The sequence below is a fragment of the Episyrphus balteatus genome, chromosome 4 (genome assembly GCF_945859705.1).
Source record: "Episyrphus balteatus chromosome 4, idEpiBalt1.1, whole genome shotgun sequence".
NCBI classification, from domain to species: Eukaryota; Metazoa; Arthropoda; class Insecta; order Diptera; family Syrphidae; genus Episyrphus; species Episyrphus balteatus.
This window is the reverse complement of record NC_079137.1, coordinates 65990277-66009353: the sequence shown is the minus strand read 5'-3', so window position 1 is coordinate 66009353 and position 19077 is coordinate 65990277. Positions and strand designations below refer to the sequence as shown.

The window sequence follows — 19077 nt, the reverse complement described above, 5'->3', positions numbered from 1 at the left end:
TAACTTTGGCCTCCTTTGAGATACTTAAATTTTAGGTTTTTATCCCTGCTCTTGTTTTACAGACACTTCCACACATACACATGTCCCTAAAATTCTTAGTAAAAACCACAGAGCAGAAATTATATACGTTCGCGTTTTTCACATCGCACGAAACGGTTTTAAGTTTTCATTTGATAAATATCGTGACTATTTACAGGAAATGCGCAAAAATGGGTTAGGGTAGTAGGTATACGTTAGTGCTGACGGATTAATGGACACAAGAGGCGGTTTTTGCTTAAAAGTAATGACCCACTTGAAAAATTATGCCAGTTGACTAATTTTGAAGAAAATTCTTAATGGCGGTATTAGGTTTCAGAAGGGAATTTTAGGTGTTTTTAAGTTGGGGAGTGTTTTGTGTCCTAGTTAAAGATGAAACTATATCCCAGCTGACTTCTTTATCGAGAGGTTATAAGAGGGTTTGCTATTGTGCTTCTTCTTTGTAAGGGTTATTTTATGGAGTCAAATATCAGTGTAATGAAGACATTTTTGAATTAGTTTTTGGGATCACATAAGCTTATTTCTTTAGTAGATAATAAACGTTATTGACTTTAGCTTAAAATACTTAAAAACTGAAATTAGGTTAAAGAGTTGATGATACGGTTAATCGTTAGACTTTTAAATCGAATTTCAATTAGATTGATTGTACCTTCGTTGAACTAACGGTAACTGCAATTAAGTTTGAATACGCTAAAAATATAAATCAACTTTAAATCAACGAAAACCACTTGAATTTAACTATTTTTTGATAATGAATTTTTTTTAAATCAAAGTAAAACGACGTTAGTTTTAGTAGATTTTTAAACATAAATAAATGTTAAATGAAAGTTTTTATATTTCAACCAATTAAGGGAGTAGATATTGTCCTTAGCTACCACAGAGACTCACAATGGGTTTTGGAGACTTTATGCAAAAAATATTGAGCAATTTGTGATGAAAATTTGATAGCAGACACAACAATCTCATGAAGAACTAGCAAGTCAAGTTTTCCGTAACCATTTTCACGTGTGAGTGTAATAAGTCGGCCGCAATGAAGGGGCCCTTAATTTTTTGTTGAACCTGAAAAAAACCCTTGAAAAATGAAATGCACGACTGGGTGGCAGGTATTTCCTCTTAAGACATATCTTTTCAAATGTTTTTGACTTTCAAACAAAGTGTGACATCTTTAAAAAAAATTTAAATTGTTTCTTTTTTTAACAAAACAAAAAAAAAACTAATTCCTTCTCATGGATATCATATAGTCAAAACTGGACCAAATTAAAATGAGAACACAACGGAGGCACTAGCTTTCAAATAAAGAATAATTAAAATCGGTTCGACCCAGTCGAAAGTTTAAAGGTAAAAAAAGAGATTGTCTGTAAATCCGGTTTACGGAAGATGATTTTACGTGATAACGTCGTCAGAAAACAGGTTGTGTGCTTTTGTTAAAAATGAGTCAATTGAAGCGTTTATTTTTTTCAAACAATCATAATTTACAAGAAAACGCTAAAAAAAAAATACCTTTTTTATTTTGTCATTATATTAATTTTTTTATTTTAAAAGCTTACAAAAAAAATTATGCAATTTAAAAGCCAAGTATTTCTTCTTAAGAATAAAACCATTTTTAAATTTCTACAATGCACAAAAAGTATAAAAATAATTTATTGAAAACAATCATTTTCATAAAAAAAAGCAAAAAAACATGAATTTTTATCTTCGCACGTCATTAATTCCAATTTTTTCCTTTACAACCTACAATAATTTTTTTTACCATGTGAAAGCTTATTATTTTACCTTTCGTATGAAGTATCAATCTCATTTTAAAGATGCCTACAAGAGAAGTTAGAATTTTTTAAAGTCAACCATGTCGAATTTCCAGACCGAGATTACTGTACTTCCCACACTGGTGGCTGTTCGGGGGGCAACAGATCTCCACTGGTGTTTTGAGATTTTTCGCAAGTTTCTTGATTTAACATTGTGTAGCTTGTAGTTAGCCTACCGTTATGTGTGATATACCAAATGAAAGGTAATTGTATCAGGATGCTCATAAAGGTTTAATAAAATTTCTATCTGCTCTTGGTCAAAAGTTATAACCTGTTGAATTCTAAAATTGTATTTTACCGTTATCTCAAAATTGTGTTTACGGACACATTTAGCCGTGGTCATGGTCTATCATTACTCAGTATACTTTATTCCTGTATCTATTAAAGAAAAAAAGATAAAAATAAAAAACGATGAAAATTAGTTAAAAACGGTCAAAAAACGTTTTTATTAAGAACTTGTGTCTTCCGTTATTCAGTCAAAACTCACTAAACGATTCCAATTTTTTGCACATGTATGCATAAGGCCACACATGTCCTATAAGTTTGAGATTTTTTGAACTCTCCAAAAAAAGCTAAAAATCAAAAACTACCCAAAATTACCTCTAAAAAACAAGGTGTTTTTCAAAAATTCATATTTCGAAACGCAGAGTATTGGAAAAAATCCATATGAGACGCCTACTTGTTTTTCCTTTATCTTTCACCTGGCACCTTTAGAATTGTCAAAAAAAATTTTCACTACCCAAAATCATCATTTTGTCACGTGTAAAACGTTCAAACAAAACGTTATAGCTTAGTTTAAAAATTTTTGAGAATTTTTTCTTTAATGCAGTTATTCTTATTCTCATCTATCTATAGCAAAAAAATCAACTCTCTACAACTTCGCGTTTAGATTTTAGCTCAAATTTCATCTTTCCGTTTTACCCCTGTTTACCCTATTAAATGACGGAATTTTTAAAAATCCTTCATTTGGATTAAGCTTTAGGTTATTATCTTTCATATAAGCTATAGAAGATTTTTTTATCTCTAATAGTTTATTTTTAATTTTTAATTGAAATTTTTTGCCGCACAACGAAAGTGCTAGAGTGGAACCGGAGAAAATGGCGTCAAGTTTTAGGTATATACAATTTTTTTTTATATCAAAATTGTCATAGAATTATTTTCTTTACTTCTAACTTTCTCCAGAATGACTACCGTTTCCAAAAAAAATTTGTATAGGGAAGCGTTTGAGTAGCTGTATTTTTACTTAACTTTTTTTTTCTTTTAAAATTTCTTTCCAAATTAAAATAAAATAATTCTTTTATTAAATGATATTTTGCGCAAAAAAATAATTTCTTAGCTCCCATCTGCCAATAAGGCTTTGTTAAAAACTTCGGTCGTTAATGTTCAAATTTCTAAAAATTTTAAAAAACCTCATGCTTATAATTGTGTTGAGTTTAAGTAAAGTATCTTGAAAATAAATACAGTATAAATAATTCGAAAGGACAGCTACAAGACTAAATTCACAATTCTATGAAAGTTGTTATTTTACTAAAGCTTGCTAAAGGAATATGTTTTTCATTATTTTAAAATACATATATTCACAAAGAAATTTGACACTACTTAATTGTAGCACAGCTTATCAACTTGGAACAACCCAGAGCGCCAGAACCAGCAAGTTAAAGACTACAAAATTTTCATTTGATTTTTTTTTATTTTCCATAATAATAATTATTACCATAGCCATTAACATCATAACTGTTGTAACCATCAAATTCATAATTATTAGCATAGCCATCAACATAAAAACTATAGTCTTCTGGTTCTTCATCAGTATCTGTTTCAAATACAACAAGCTATTTACCGGCTGCAGCCCCTGCAAGACCCATTTGTCCGGTTGGTCCTGGTGGACCAGTTGGTCCTAATGGACCAGGTGGTCCAATCGGTCCAATTACACCTCTTGATCCAGACGACCCAACAGGTCCTTGTGGTCCAGGGAAACCAGGTCTTCCATCTGCTCCAGTTTCACCAGGTGGACCCATTTGTCCCGGTGGTCCGGGTCTTCCTTCTTCACCACGTTCTCCACGGTTACCAGTTGGTCCTTTAGGACCAGCTTGACCTGGGGGACCAGGTGGTCCTGGTGGTCCAATAGCCATTTGTTGTTGACCAGAAATAATCAATGGTTGCGAACTGCCTGCACCAATAGCAGCACCAATCGCACCAAAAGCTCGAGGCTTGGTAGCGTAAGCTAGAGAGAAACCTTAAAGAAGAAATAATTTTATGATTATTAAAAAAAACTGCCTTCAAAGTTTGTAAAAAGGATGGATTCTTACAAAAAACAATTGGCAAAAGAATCTTCATTGTTGAATGAGTTATGTTTGGTTTATGATTGATGAGAGCCATTTTATACTCAAAAAATCTTGAATCCCATTCTTTTTGAAGATGAAAGATTGCAATCTTCAAAGAAATGCTATAAAAATGAAAAAAAGCAAAAAGACGTTGAGTGAATAATATCTCACAAATCAGAAAGAAGAAATAGAACCGTTATTTTGTGGCTACACGAGCTGATTTTTAACATTTTGATAAGAAACCACAAACATTTAGACCGCACAAACAAAAAATTCCCCTTAATAGCTTTATAGGTCTATGGAATCATTAAATTAAGTTAGGTTACCACCTAGACATTAATTGATCTACTCTAGATTACCACTTTTTTTTATGATTGTTTGGAATCAAGACAGGGTTGTTATATAGTTTTTTTTTACGTTCCTAAAACAAAAGATCGCCTTTGAGTTTGTTTGAGACGCTTAGGTAGCAATAATGCTTCCATAAGGCTTTTAAGATAAGACTTTAGTTTCTATAAGGCTTTAAAGAAGCAAAAATTGGGAAAAGTTAGGAAAGAAGATCGCCTTTAAAAAGTTTGTTTGAGACCTAAACGCTCAAATAAAAAAAATGCAACAATAAGGCTTTAAAGCCAGGACTTTAGTTTCGGTAAGACCTTTAAGAAGTAAAATTTTTGAAAAGTTATTAAAGAAGATCGCTTTTGAAAAGTTTGTTTGAGACCTCAACGCTTAAATAAAAAAAGGCAACAATAATGCTTCCATAAGGCTTTAAAAACAGGACTTTAGTTTCGGTAAGACCTTAAAGAAGTAAAATTTTTGAAAAGTTAGGAAAGAAGATCGCCTTTGAAAAGTTTGTTTGAGACCTCAACGCATAAATAAAAAAAGGCAACATTAATGCTTCCATAAGGCTTTAAAGATGAGAATTTTGTACCTACTAAGCTTTATAGAAGAAAATATTTTGAAAAGTTCGAAAAAGGTCCAAATGACAGTTAAGAATTTCAGGGGTCCCAAAATACAAAGATTTTAAATACCTACTCCATTTAAAACCCTATAAGATTTTAAACTTTAAATAAGTATAACAACCCTGTTCCAAATTTCCAAATGATCATACCTTTCTTTTGTAGTCACAATTACAAAAAAGATCAAATCTCATTAAATTCATCAAATACCTGATTACTAACAAAAAAAAAAAAACTCAAACAATTTCCAACAGTTGCGGTATGAAAAAGGCGCAAAAGGCAAACAAAAAGTTTAACACAATAAAATTACGGTGCCGACATGACGACGGATGATCGTCGTCATCACTTCAAATCACTTGGTAACGCATCCCACTAAACAAAAAGTAACAAAAAAAAAAACATTTCAAAAGATATCTGCTACATCATTGTACGAGCTCTGCGGTCGGGTCGGTCATTCAATGATATTGATGGGTGTAGTACTCATTAATTTGAGATCATCCGCGTTCGCGGGCAATTTAAAGTTGAATTTCTATATGAGTGAAGTTAGAGAGAAGAAGTTGTGTGTAGGAATTGTTAACAAACAAAAAGTGAGAAATTGTATCGAAATCATGGGTAAACATTATCAACAATTCTTTTTTGAGGTCTGGAAATAAGTTTACATGAACTTGGGGATACGTTTGCTTATAATATTCTCATCTTGAGAGTTGGGTCACATAATTAAGTTCTACATGATTTCGAAAAAAAAAAAAAAAAATGATGCAACAGTTTTGTGAAGATGAAGAAGAAATATCTTTAGGTACTTTACCTGTAATAATAAATAATTCCCTTTTTTGTTTGATTTAATAGTGTGTTGGGCAAGAAAACCCTAGATGGTGATTTTCGATCTTTTAAATATTTTTTATGCAGCTTAGTGAAAGTTGACAAAAATGAAAAAAAAAAAAATTTTCTCAGATTTTCGAAAAAAATCCAAGGTAGTCCAAAAAAAAGTATTTGAACAAAATTTACTCCAAATTCATCGAGTGAGACAACGTTACTTTGAGGTCTGGTTGCTGAGTTATTTGAATCCAAATATGTTTTTTTCCTATTTTTCTTACATCTGAATTTTGGAAGCCGATATCTTCGGACCAAAGTCTCAAAACAAGTTTTGGTTAACAGGTATGTGTTCATAGAGGGTAAGTCTATACTTTTAGGTATAAAAGTTACAAATTTTTATTTTTCAGATTTTCGATTAAAATCCTTGCCAAAAAAAAATGGATTTTCAAAAATTTCCCTCAAATCCATCGAATGATACATCAATAGAAAGTTCTCTTTAAACTCCAATGATATGTGAAAACTAAAACTTAAACTGAGGTCTCGTTGTTGAGTTATTGGAATCCAAATATAGCTTTTTTTAAAACTTTTTTCAAACTTTGGAAGCAGATATCTTCGGACTAAAGTTTCGAAACAAGTTTCGGTTAACAGATATGAGTTCATAGAGAGTAGGTCTATGCTTTAACGTACAAAAGTTACAAATTTAAATTTTTCAGATTTTCGAAAAAAATCCAAGGTTAACAGCTTGTCGAAAAAAATGAATTTTAAACATTTTTCCAAAAATCAATCGAGTAAGACATCGCTATAGAAAGGTCTCTTTAAGCTCTATTAACATATGAAAACCAAAAGTTCCATTGAGGTCTCGTTGCTGAGTTATTTTAATCCAAATATGGTTTTTAGTTCCTCTTTTCAAACTTTGGAAGCAAATATCTTCGGACTTGATTCTCTAATCAAGTTTTGGTTTACAGATATAAGTTCATGATGAGAAGGTCTATACTCTTACACTGAGCCAAAAAACAACGTAAAATCAATCGAAACCACTTTGAATCAATGGAAAATCACTACATTTTTAGCCTAAAGTGGAAAATGATTGAATCAAAGTAGCACACTTTAAATCTAAGTTGTTCACACATTAAAAAAAATAAAAAAAAGTAAAACTGGCATCCGCTGGGGATCGAACCTGCTATACCTGGGTTGACAAGCTTGTGATTTACCACTGTGCCATCTCACTTATAATAATTGATGTGACAAACTGTAACTTAACCATAGGACGATTTTTAGAAAATTAATGAATATATTTTTCACCATTGATTCAATGTAGAACGGATTAAAATTTACTATGCGTTTTTTCTCTGGGTGTAGGTGCAAAAGTTACAAATCTATATTTTTCAAATTTTCGGGAAAAATCAAGGTTAACCCTTGCCGAAAAAAAAATGCATTTTGCAAAACAAAATCCTCGCAATCCATTTTTTCAAGAATCAAAAATCAAGAATAACCCCTTGCAGAAATAAAATGCATTTTGAAAAAAATCCTCAAAATCGATTTTTTCTCTCAGATTTTCGAAAAAAATCAAGGTTAACCTCTTGCCGACAAAAATGCATTTTGAAAAATCCCTCGGAATCCATTTTCGGAATGGATTTTCGAAAACAAAAATCAAGTTAAACCCTTGCCGGAAAAGGTGCATTTTGAAAAATTCTCCTTATAATCCATTTTCTTCTAGAAGATTTCCGAAAAAAAAAAAAACAAATAAGGTTAATCCCTTTGCCGAAAAAAACCTATTTTTTTAAAAACTCTTGCCGAAAAAAAAACATTTTAAGAAATTTCCTGAAAAACCATATTTTTTCTTAAAAATTTTCGAATAAATGCAATCCTTTGCAGAAAAAATGCATGATGAAAATTTTTTTCCAAATAAATTTTTTTTTTGATTTTCAAAAAAAAAAACAAGGCTTGCCAAAAAATGCATGTTGAAAAATTTTCCTCGAAATTCAATTTTTTTTTCATTCAGATTTTCGATAAAATCCAAGGTTAACAGCTTAACCGAAAAAATACATTTTGAAAAATTCTTTCAAATCCATTTTTTTCTTTCAGTTTTTTTGAAAAAATCCAATGATAGACCCATTTTTCGCTTTCAGATTTTCTAAAAAAAAAAGTTAAAGTTAAACCACTTTTTCAAAAACAAAAATATATTTTTAAAATCTCCAACAAATTCATTTTTTTCTTTCGAATTTTCGAAGAAAATGCATTTTTTTAAATTCAAGTTCAAAGTCCAATTTTTTCTTACTAATTTTCGAAAATAAGCCTAAATTTCCCCAAAATTCTTTTTTTTTTTAACTAGATTTTCGAAAAAAAAATCAAGACTGACCGACTGACCCCTTGTCGAAATAAATATATTTTCAAAAACTTTTCCAAATCCATTATTTTTTCAGATTTTCGAAAAAGGTTAGGTAACACCTTTTCAGAAAAAGTAAATTTTGAAAAACTAGTGCCAAAAAAAAGCATTTTGAAAAATTTCCTTGAAATCAATTCTTTTGTTTCGGATTTTCGAAAAAAATCTATTTGCCGAAAAAAAAATGTATGTTAAAAAACTCTAGCTGAAAAGAAAAAAATTGAAAAAGTTTCCTCGAAATTCATTTTTTTTCTTTCAAATTTTCGATAAAAATCCAAAAAAAAGGCATTTCAAAAATATTCCTTCAAACCATCAAAATATTCCTCCAAGACATCAAAAGAAAGGGGTTTTAAAGTAAATAAATAAATGAATAGTAAAAGATAGTTTGAGATCTGGTTTCTAAGTTATTTGCTGACGAATATCCATTTTAAAATTTTTTTTAATTTTTTCCAATTACTTGCAACACAGATTGTAAAAGTGATCTTCAAACTTCAATTGGATGTAAACAAACACCAATCAACCATAAACCGACAACAACAAAAAAAAAAAAATCGGTGCAAGCTTTCAATGCTTCAATCAGTTGAATATCGGACTGATGCAGAGCTCCCATTGTAATCCTACCGTCAGAACCAGTGTAGACCTTCTTCATTCCCATCCCATCCATGTGGATGATGATTACTAACTTATGATGATGACGATGATTGTTTGTGTGATGTGATGAAGTATTCATCAAATATGAAAGAAAACGTTCTTCTTCTCATCATCATCATCCTCGAGCTCCATCCACCTTTTGATGATGCCTTTCTGAAGAATGCCGCATCTCCAACCGTTAGTTGTTGGAGTTTCTATCATCTGTGGATTCTGGTATTGTGTGTTTATTTCTTCTGTTCGAAGATGTTATAACCTTGATCCTGATCTTGTTCTCCTTGATGACTTGCAATGGACATTCAACACGAATCAGAGTTGTCTACTTTTTCAGTTTTGTTGTTGTTGTTGTTGTTTAATTGATGTGCACCACATTAGCATTGCAGCTCTTTTAATATTATTGTTTGGCTCGATGATTAATGACCAAACGGGTATTAAATCACTCAGTAAAAAAAGAGTTCTTTTGGATCTTTTCGTTCACAGAGTGAAAAAGTGAAGATCATCAACGCTCTTTTGAAATTGAGTTCTTCTTTCAAAATGGACATCAGTGTTAGGGGGCTCTTTTTAGAACTTGTGGGATAGTGAATCAGACCTTTACCTATGCACAGGAAGTTCAATTTTCTAAGTCGATTCTAATGAGGGATCATGGTTTCTTCTTTTTTTTTTTTCTTGTTGTTGTTGCTGCTTATTTGTGTGATATAAATAAATTCTTCTAAACGATCTTGCGTGATGAGATATTAATGACAGTTTTTTTCTATCTTAAACTTCTTGTGAGTAGGTTTTGAGACTCAGAGACTCATCATGAGAAGCTTGTATTATGCTAACCGTAACCGGAAATGTTATAAATGGGGGATTATATGGGGAGCGCGAGTACCTGTTTGTTCTTTTTTGTTGTTGTCATTGTTTGCACAAGGTACATATGTAGGTATCTTTAAGTACTTTAAACGAGTTGAGAAGTAATTTTCAGGAATAGGTACCTACAATCTTTGCTTTTTTTCTATGTAAGTACTTAATCAATTGATGATATGTACTTAATTAATTGAGTTGAAGATTCATTAGCAAGTTCTTTTGAATTGCAAAAGGAAATTATGATCTATCATAAATTTGATTGCTTTAGTCCAGAGATTAACGAAAGATTTGAACTTGTGAGTAATTACATGAAGATCATTGAGTTTTTGATCATAATTGGTAGAAGGAAGTTTTATAAAATGGGTTTGGTTCTTTTCTTGAGTAAAATAGTCACGAAGTGGATTGGATTCCTTTTTTTCTATTTTTTATGCATATTTTTTTAGGCATAGTGTAAAAAGAGTTCTTTTTTGAGTTAAGGATTTGAGGAGGTTCATTAAACTCAGACAAAAAATAAATATATACCTACACACAAGCTTCACTAAGAAAAGGTGCCCTCTATTTGACGACTTCCGGAAGACAATAGAGGAACTAATTTTTCGATTTTAAATATTTTAATGGGGCAAGAAAATAAGACTAACAACTGCATTTTTAGCCTAGACTGCAAGTAATTCGCATTAAGTTGAATAGAATATTGAAACAAATTATGTTTGTCCAAATAAATTTAAAGTAAAAGCGTAAGGTTTTTTTCAGAAGATATTTAATACTAGTCCTAGAGTCTTTGAAGCTGTTATAAGTAATTTTTTGTACCTTCCCTTTTTTGAAAAATACGAAAAATGAAACGTAAAAAGAAGTATAAAAACCATAGTCAATAACAGAAATCTTTCCTAAAAAACGGAAAATAGCAAAAATATTTGCAATAAAACACAAGCACTGGTAACCGAAGTCCAGTACTACCAACATCTGCAAAATTATAAAGAAAGTCATTCTAAGGTGCCTCAAGATTTACTTAAATGACAATACAATCATTCTTCGATTCTGGTAATTTACCAAGTTTTTTGGCAACAGAAGACTACGAGCTGTCTGATATAATTTTACAACTATAGTGAAGACCCACCAAAAGCTTCAAAATTGTTAAATATTGGATCTGAAATCAGAGTATTTAGACAATTTCGTAGTCACTGACCCATTCTGGCTCAAAATCTGTTAAAAATTGAAGAAATTGTAAGGACAGTAAAAAAACACAATTCTAGCAGTGATTAGCTTTGAGCTTTACATTGCGGAAATACGACAAAATTTTCAAATTATTTCTTCACAGATTGATAGATCGTATTTCGAGGCATTGTTAAAAGTGGTAAAAATTAATTCTTTTATATTATATTGAAAAGAAAGCCTTATTCCAAAATGAGCAGAATTGGTCAAGTCCAAACATCAAAATGATGCTCTCCATTTTTGTACAATGAAGCATTTAAAAAAAAATTTTAATCAGGAAAACTAATGGTGGCATAGATAATATAGAAAAATAATAAAATTAAAATGATTTAATTTATGTAAACAACACTAAGTCTTAAACAAAAAAGTCTTTCAAAAAAGGCAAAACATTTGACCACTTTTCTACATATACAATCAATCCAACGAAATTATTTAAACAAACCCTTTTTTATAGCTTTTATATATAAATCAAAAATATAATTTTAAAAATATTTAATTTTTTATAAAAAAAAAAAACTCGAATTGTTATTATTTATTTTTAATCAAATTTTCGAAAACTCTTGAAATTTTGGATTAAGATGCTGATTTTGTACAAAATTATGGTTCAAGCGACTCACATTGAAAATCTTTACATGATTCTCACTTAATTACTCACTTGCTTACTCGGTACCAGTAATTTATGAAGAAGACAATTTTCAAATATTTTTCAATAAACTTGGTAGGTAGGTACCTACCCCATTTTAAAAAATGTTAAACAATCGAGATTTTTCAAAAAATTTCGTCAGTCATCTCAAAAAAACAAATTTATTGAACAAAAAAAAAATAAGGCACTTGCTATAAATATAATTTATGATTTACAACTTATCACTTATTACTTGTAACTTATCAGTTATCACTTATCAGTTATCACTATAACTTATCTTATCATTTATCCATTGTCACTTATCACTTATCCTTATCTTTTCTTATCACTTTTCACTTATCATTTTTAACTTATCAACTTACATGCATTACATTAAGTACATCTCCTAACATATATAAACTGAGCTGTAATGGGTTATTTGCTTATTGTAATGGAAGTCTTATGAATATTAATAATAAAGAATAAAATAATTCTAAAAATGTTTGCTGTTTTTGATAACCTAAATAATATGTATGTATTTGGATAGTAGTCAAATCAAGTTACATTAATCACTGATAAATTTAATAGAGCAATATTAGAATCGAAGACAAAATCAGTCTTAGATATGTATACCAGTAAAAACCAAAATTTTTACTCCATAATGTTCATCCTTTTAGAAAATATTTTTCTTTCTTAATAACTTCATTTTTAAATCCTTTCCTTCTGGAAAAAGTTGCCTACAGCTATTGTCCTTCAAATTTTTCAGTTAAGTTTAGTGACAAAACAGAAAAAAAACGTAATTTTTTTGGAACAAAACAACCACTCGCTTGCGGGAAAGTGTTCCTTATGTCATTTTTGTTCTTCTTGTATTCCGGTAGAAAAACAAAAAAAGAAAATGATAAAAATCCACATAAACATAATAAAGAGAAAAGGACTTTATCAAATTGTTTGTACACCTGTCTGCCGGTGGAAATTGTCACGTGAAATAAAAATTTTCTTTTTTTTTATATTTTTGTTCTCCATCGATCTTCCTGTATAGTTTTTTATTTTTTTTTTCATTTTCGTCTTTGTCCTCACCGATTTGTGTCTTCACCAAGATGCATGCTTTTTTTTCATTTTTTCAAAACTGTGTAAAAAGCTCTACCCCATTGATATAAGTACGAGTATATACGCACTCTATATAGAAAAGACAGTATAAAAAAGAAAAACTCGCTCAAGGATTTATAAGGACATATTATAAGACAATGTTTTTCTTGTTGTGTACTTACGTTAGTACGAATTTGTCTTTCAGTGTTATTTATGCAAAAACGTAAAAAGGCGACAGCAGCCGTTAGCAAGGATTCGCATTCGCAATTGGAGTTGTTGGATGGAGTTAGAAGGACATTTCAACAGCGCACTGCTGCGAAGACATATCCTACTCCTTTTTTCCATCTCAAGCATGTGTACACTTTTATAAATAAATTGATGTTGTACTGTTTTTTTTTTTTTGTTGTTGTTGTTGTTTTTCGTTTTGTATTCAACTACGCATCAAGGATAATGGAAACTATTTTATTCGTGGAGTATCTGGCTGTATAGCATAGAAAAAGGATTCTTTTACTTCTCTATTCTTCTCTATGTGGAACCTATTGAAGGATAAAACCCGATAAGAGTTCAAGTGGAAATTGTTTTCATTCATTCAATACACAAAATTTACCAACAAAAAAATAAAAGATGGGCTCGAGTTGCCAAAGTTTTATTGAAAACAATTTATCCTGAAAATTGCAATTGAAGCAAAGCGTTTCGTTTTTCTTCGAATTATCCTTGTGTCTACACGACGAACGACAACGACGAGCCCTCTATGTTGGATGTTTGAAACTCTGTTCGTTTTCGTTTTTTTTTTTAGTCGTCGTCATCGTTAAGATTCGAATAAGCAACTTGAAATTGGGATTTCTTGTTTTTTTTCGCGTTTTTTGAAGTTCGACACGAAAAACTGAAAAAAAATTATATAACAAAAAAAAAAAAAAAACACGATGACGGAGAATCACAAACATTTTGCCATCGAAAATTTGTTTTGGGTTTAATGGAATTTAAAAGTGAAATTGTTTTTTCCTTAAACTGCTTTTTATCAATTTATTTTTCGTTGTTATTGTTGTTGTTGTTTTCGCTTTCAGTTAAAGAGCCAGAGAGTGCTTCTATAGTTAAGGGCTATTACTGGGAAAAAAAGGTGGCGTTTCTTAGGTGACACGTGTTAGTTGAAAGTTTTTTTTTTCGGGTAAACTTCAAGGTGAAAGTTGATGTAATTTGAGATTTCAAATGATAAAAAGTTTGATGTTAGAAGTATTCTCTAATTTGATGGATTTTTGTTTTGTTTTAGAAATATAATTTTTTTTTCAAAATTTGATGAGTTTAAAGATTAGGCTTTATATCTTCTTAGTTAAAATTTGTATATGATAGAGAAAATTAGAACTTTGGTCGTAAATAAACCGAACACCGAAATCCTAAAAACCTAGCCATAACCCCTAAAATAAAAAATTCAGAAAATCCAAAATCCAGAAAATCTAAAAATCCCAAAAACCTATAAACCCTTATATCCAAAATCCAGAAAACTCAAAATTTAGAAAATCACAAATCCCAAAAACATATAATCCCTAAAATCCCAAATATAGAAAACCTAAAATCTAGAAAATAAAAAATTCAGAAAATCTAAAGAAAATCAAAAATCCAGAAAACCTTTACCCTAAATCCAGAAAATCAAAAATCAAAAAACATAATCCCTAAAATCCAAAATCAAAAATCGAAAAAAATCCCGATAGCCCATAATTCCGAACATCCAAAATCTAAAAAACCCAAAATTTAAAAAACGCAGAATCTCAAAAACCCGAAATTCCAAATATGATCCCGGTACCCCGACATAAGATTTTCGTTAATTTTTCATTTTATATAATTTTGCGAGATTTCGATTTTGGAAAAATAATTCTAAGTGTAAAGGTAAGAAGTAAAGTTGTGAAAAACAATATTTTTTTTACCGTATAGTTCCGTTAATATCCCTTTGGACATGATTTCAAGTTTGTTTTCGGGATTTTGGCCTTTCTTGATTTTGTATTATTTTGAGTTTTTCGGATTTTGTATTTTTAGGATTCTGATTTTTGGGGCTTTGGATTTTTAAAATTTTAGATTTTCAGAGTTCCTTATTTTCGGAATTCTGGATTTTCAAGATCGTGTATTTTCGGGATTCTGGAATTTCGGAATTCTGGGTTGTTAGAATTGTGGCTTTTAAGGGTCAAATTAAGGATTTTAGGGGATTCTGGATTTTAACTATTCTGTATTTTCGGGATTTTGGATTTTCAAGATCGTGGATTTTCGGGATTCTGAGTTTTCTTGATTCTTGATTCGGATTCAGAATTTCTGGATTGTGTCCGTCTCCCAAATATGTATATCAGCTTAAATTGTCATTTTTTTAGATAGCCCCTTTCTTGAAATTTTGTTCACTTAACATTCGAAAACTTATAAATGCTTTCAAAAACTAAAAATGTGTGCCGGTTTGCTGCTCCAATTTCCATTTCTTAGATAGCAAACTATGTACTAGAATATTAATATGTAATATGCAAAAAAAAAAAAAAAAATATAGAACAATTTCTCCCTAAACAAACACTCCAGTATAAAACAAACATTTTGCGGTTTGTAATATGTAATTAGAAATGCAAAAAAATTCAACCACAGTTTACAAGGATCATCTTCACCACTCTACTTTCAAGCATATTAACACTGAATCCCATTTCTGCTCCCCAAACCTATTATTATGAACCGGAGAACGTTAATTGCGTTAAAATTGTCAATTAACAAAGTAATCCGCATTCAATTAAAATATCTAATGACCAAAAACTGAAAATGTATATTCTAAATATTCCATGGGAAAAAGGATCTCCCGCATCTGACACAGTTTTTAGACTTTTATTTTCACTTTAGCTGCGAATAGTGGTAAGAAACAAAAACAAAAAAAAAAAAACCCAACCCAACTTACTGATTTTCTTAAACCCTTTCTCGTTTGTAATTATTCAGCGAGAATAAGATACTGTATCTTATTTTGGTTAAGCTTATTTTGTTTTTTATTTTTTTGAAAAAAAAACGACTTTTGCTTTTTCAGCCTTAAAACAAAAGAATTAGGGAGGCGAAACAAAATGAATAAATAGAAAATGAAAAATGGGCCAAGTGAAACGGTTCTGATGTTATTCCATCAAGAAAACAAAAGGAAGAGTCTTTCTCTGTCCGTCAGGACTCTTGCCTGCCTGCACGGGAACCAGATAAATTTGAAAATTATTCAAAATAATTCCAGTTTAACTGATGGCTAGGCTGACTCCATCAAGGTCCAGGACATGAAGAAGGGGGTTGGGGGACCTCGTTTGGGTTTTTTGGAAAATTAAAAAATATCCATCTCATCTCGTTTCATATTTTTGGTTCATCAGTTCATTTCTTTGGGTCTTTATATAATTTGAACGACTTTAAATGTAGGCTTTTCCTCCAGTCGATTTGTGCTTGCTGAAAAAGGATATTCTCCCAAAAACCTTCTCAACCCACCTACCAGCTGTTGGTTTTGATTAAGAACAAACTGTTAACAGGCACTTGTCGAAAATGAATGTTTTTGTCATCCCAAAATGAATTTTTTTTTCTTTTTTAAATTTTTTTTTTTAAGGGAATAATAAATGAATGGATAACGAACATTTTGACAGCTTCAACTGGCTAAGGATTTGGAGAAAACAAAAAAAATATTTAAAAATATGCTGAAGCTTTATTGAATTTCTAAAAGATTAATATCCTTAATGAAGTTTTGTAAATTGATTTTAAATCTTTTTGCGCGCAATAGAAATTGATGATGGATTAGTTTGAGAGGAATTATTATTATGCCTCTGCCTAACAGAGCATGAGCGTTTTTGAAATAATAATTATATTCTTGATGGTTATTAATAGGTAGGCAATGGATTTTAACGACTTTTTTGACCTCGTGAGAAAACATGAATGTGGATTTTGGCAATGAAAAATGTGAAGATTATTTTACTAAAAAATGTCATATCTGTGGACTGATTGAAATTATTGTGAGTAAAAGAATGAAGATGCATTATAACAGTAGAAGATGAAATTTTTTAGCCGATGAAATATTAGGTAGTCCTTAAAAAAGAAAACATAAATCTATGTATTAAAAAGAGAAAAATATCTTATTCAAATAGAAAGCTTAAAAGCAAACACTTGGAAATCTAGAATATCGCAATTTTAAAAAAAGAAAAAATTCTGAAAAGTCCAAAATCTTGAAAATATTAGACCCTATGATGCAAAAACGAGTAAACTTAGATTTCGGAAGTAGCTGAAAATCCCTAAAATTCCGAACATAAAAAAAAACTCAAAATATATAAAATTTTAAAATTTATAAAAAAAAGACCAAAATTAAAAAATTCAGAATCCACAGTCCTAAAATTGTATAAACCGCTTTAGATATACAAAAAAATCAAAAACGTCGTAAAATGCAGAACCTGAAAGAAAATCATATTGTGTGTTGAGGTATAAAAACAAAATTTTGAAATCCAAAGTCAAAAAATTTTTAAATCCCTTCAAAAATCATAAAACCTAAATTCGAAACTCTTTCCCAATATTAAAAAAAAAAAAACAAGAAAAAATAAAATCCAGAAAACAAAATAACTCAAGGTTGCAAAATTACGAAACATAAGTTCTTAAAATCCGAAAATTTTTGAAACCCAAAACTCAAAGCTGGTAATTAAAAATAAATGTAGGTTCCAAAAAATCCCCAAATTTTAAAAAAGGAACTCGAAATTTAAAAACCTTTTACAGTCAGAAATTTCAAAAAGCCGAAAACCTATAAGCAAAGCCTGAAAAACAAGAAAATTAACATTAAAATTCAAATGCAAAAATTTTGTAACTATCAATATTTTTCGAAAATCTTAAAATTTCGAAACCAAAATCCCTATACCTACTGGCTATGATTATTTCGTGCATAGAATTAAATCATAAAAATCTTGTCAATTACACTTTTATTCACAGGAAGATCCACAGACTTATCCATGAGAACTTGACTAAGTTTTTACAGTTATGTGTCTTTTTGTTAAGATATTTTTAACCCCAATACGATATTTGCAATTTTGTTTCCATTATCCACTGTAATTTAACCGTTTTGTTAACATTATTAAATGCAGACACATTAAAATCTTGAACAAGTAGATACTCCAAAATGCAAAACAGTTTTCAAAATAGCACTCAAACATAACCTGGAAAAAATATCTCATCAATAAAAAAAAACATATTTAGAGCCCACCTTAAGGACTGTCTCGAGTGGTTCTTTTTGTTTTTTTTTTTATCCTTAAGGATAATGGTAATGCAAACACTTAATGAGCCTTATTATATTCATATCGATTACAGAAAAAAACGCACACACGTCTACGTTGCATGATCTTGTTGGTAAAATAATAATACAAAAATTAATATAAAAAAAAAAACAAATAACTTGAAAATGTAAACCCAGATTTATATTATGACAGAAAAAGAAGTTGTCTGTAAAGTTGTGTGAATGTGTGCTTTTGTTTAAAATGAGTCAATTGAAGCGTTTATTTATTTCAAACAATCATAATTTACAAGAAAAAGCTAAAAAAAATTACGTTTTTTCTCTTCTCATTATATTATTTTTTTTATTTTAAAAGCTTACAAAAAAAATTATGCAATTAAAAAGCCAAATATTTCTTCTAAAGAATAAAACCATTTTTAAATTTTTGCAATGCGCAAAAAGTATTAAAATAATTTATTAAAAACAATCATTTCTTATAAAATAAGTGAAAAAATCATTTCCATCATAATTTTTATACCACCTGAAGGCTTATTGCTTCAGCTCAAAATATATATAAACATTATGTCTATTAGACATCTACAAAAAGAGCTAGAATTTTTTGAACTCGATCAATTTTCATCAAAAAAGGGAAAAAAACATATAATTTTATCTTCTCACGCTATTGGATCAATTTTTTCAATGACAACCTATAAAAAAATTTAAATCATGCGAAAGCTCATTATTTCACCTTTCAAATGACGTTTCAATCTTATTTCTGCGATGCCTAGAAAGAAATTTAGAATTTCTTAAAGCCAACCATGTTGAAATTCCAAACTGAGATAACGGTACTTTCCACACTGGTGGCTGGTCATGGACAACAGATCTCCACAGGTGTTTTGAGGTATTTCTGAAGTTTTTTAATTTAACATTGTGTAGCTTGTAGTGAATGTACAGTTATGTGTGATATGTCAAATGAAAGGTAATATCATCTGGATGCTCAATAAAGTTAAATAAAATTTGTATCTACTCTAGATCAAAAGATATTATCTGTTGAAAAATAGAACTTTATTTTACCGTTATCTCAAAATTGTGACTACAAAATTGATTGAAATTTTGCACAGATATAGTCCTGTCTTA

The 19077-nt window shown here is 29.9% G+C and overlaps 1 protein-coding gene across 1 annotated transcript in view; it reads right to left on the bottom strand.

The window, feature by feature from the left end:
• Window positions 1-3614: 3614 nt before the first annotated feature.
• LOC129919323 (collagen alpha-1(I) chain-like) overlaps window positions 3615-19077 on the bottom strand; it is a 40395-nt gene continuing 24932 nt past the window's right edge. Inside the window, exons 3-4 of the mRNA XM_056000182.1 lie at window positions 4148-4246; window positions 3615-4074 (exon numbers count right to left, since the gene is read on the bottom strand). Of these exons, the coding sequence (XP_055856157.1) occupies window positions 3671-4074; window positions 4148-4246 (503 nt within the window). The 3' untranslated portion in view covers window positions 3615-3670. The remainder of the gene's footprint in view (window positions 4075-4147; window positions 4247-19077) is intronic.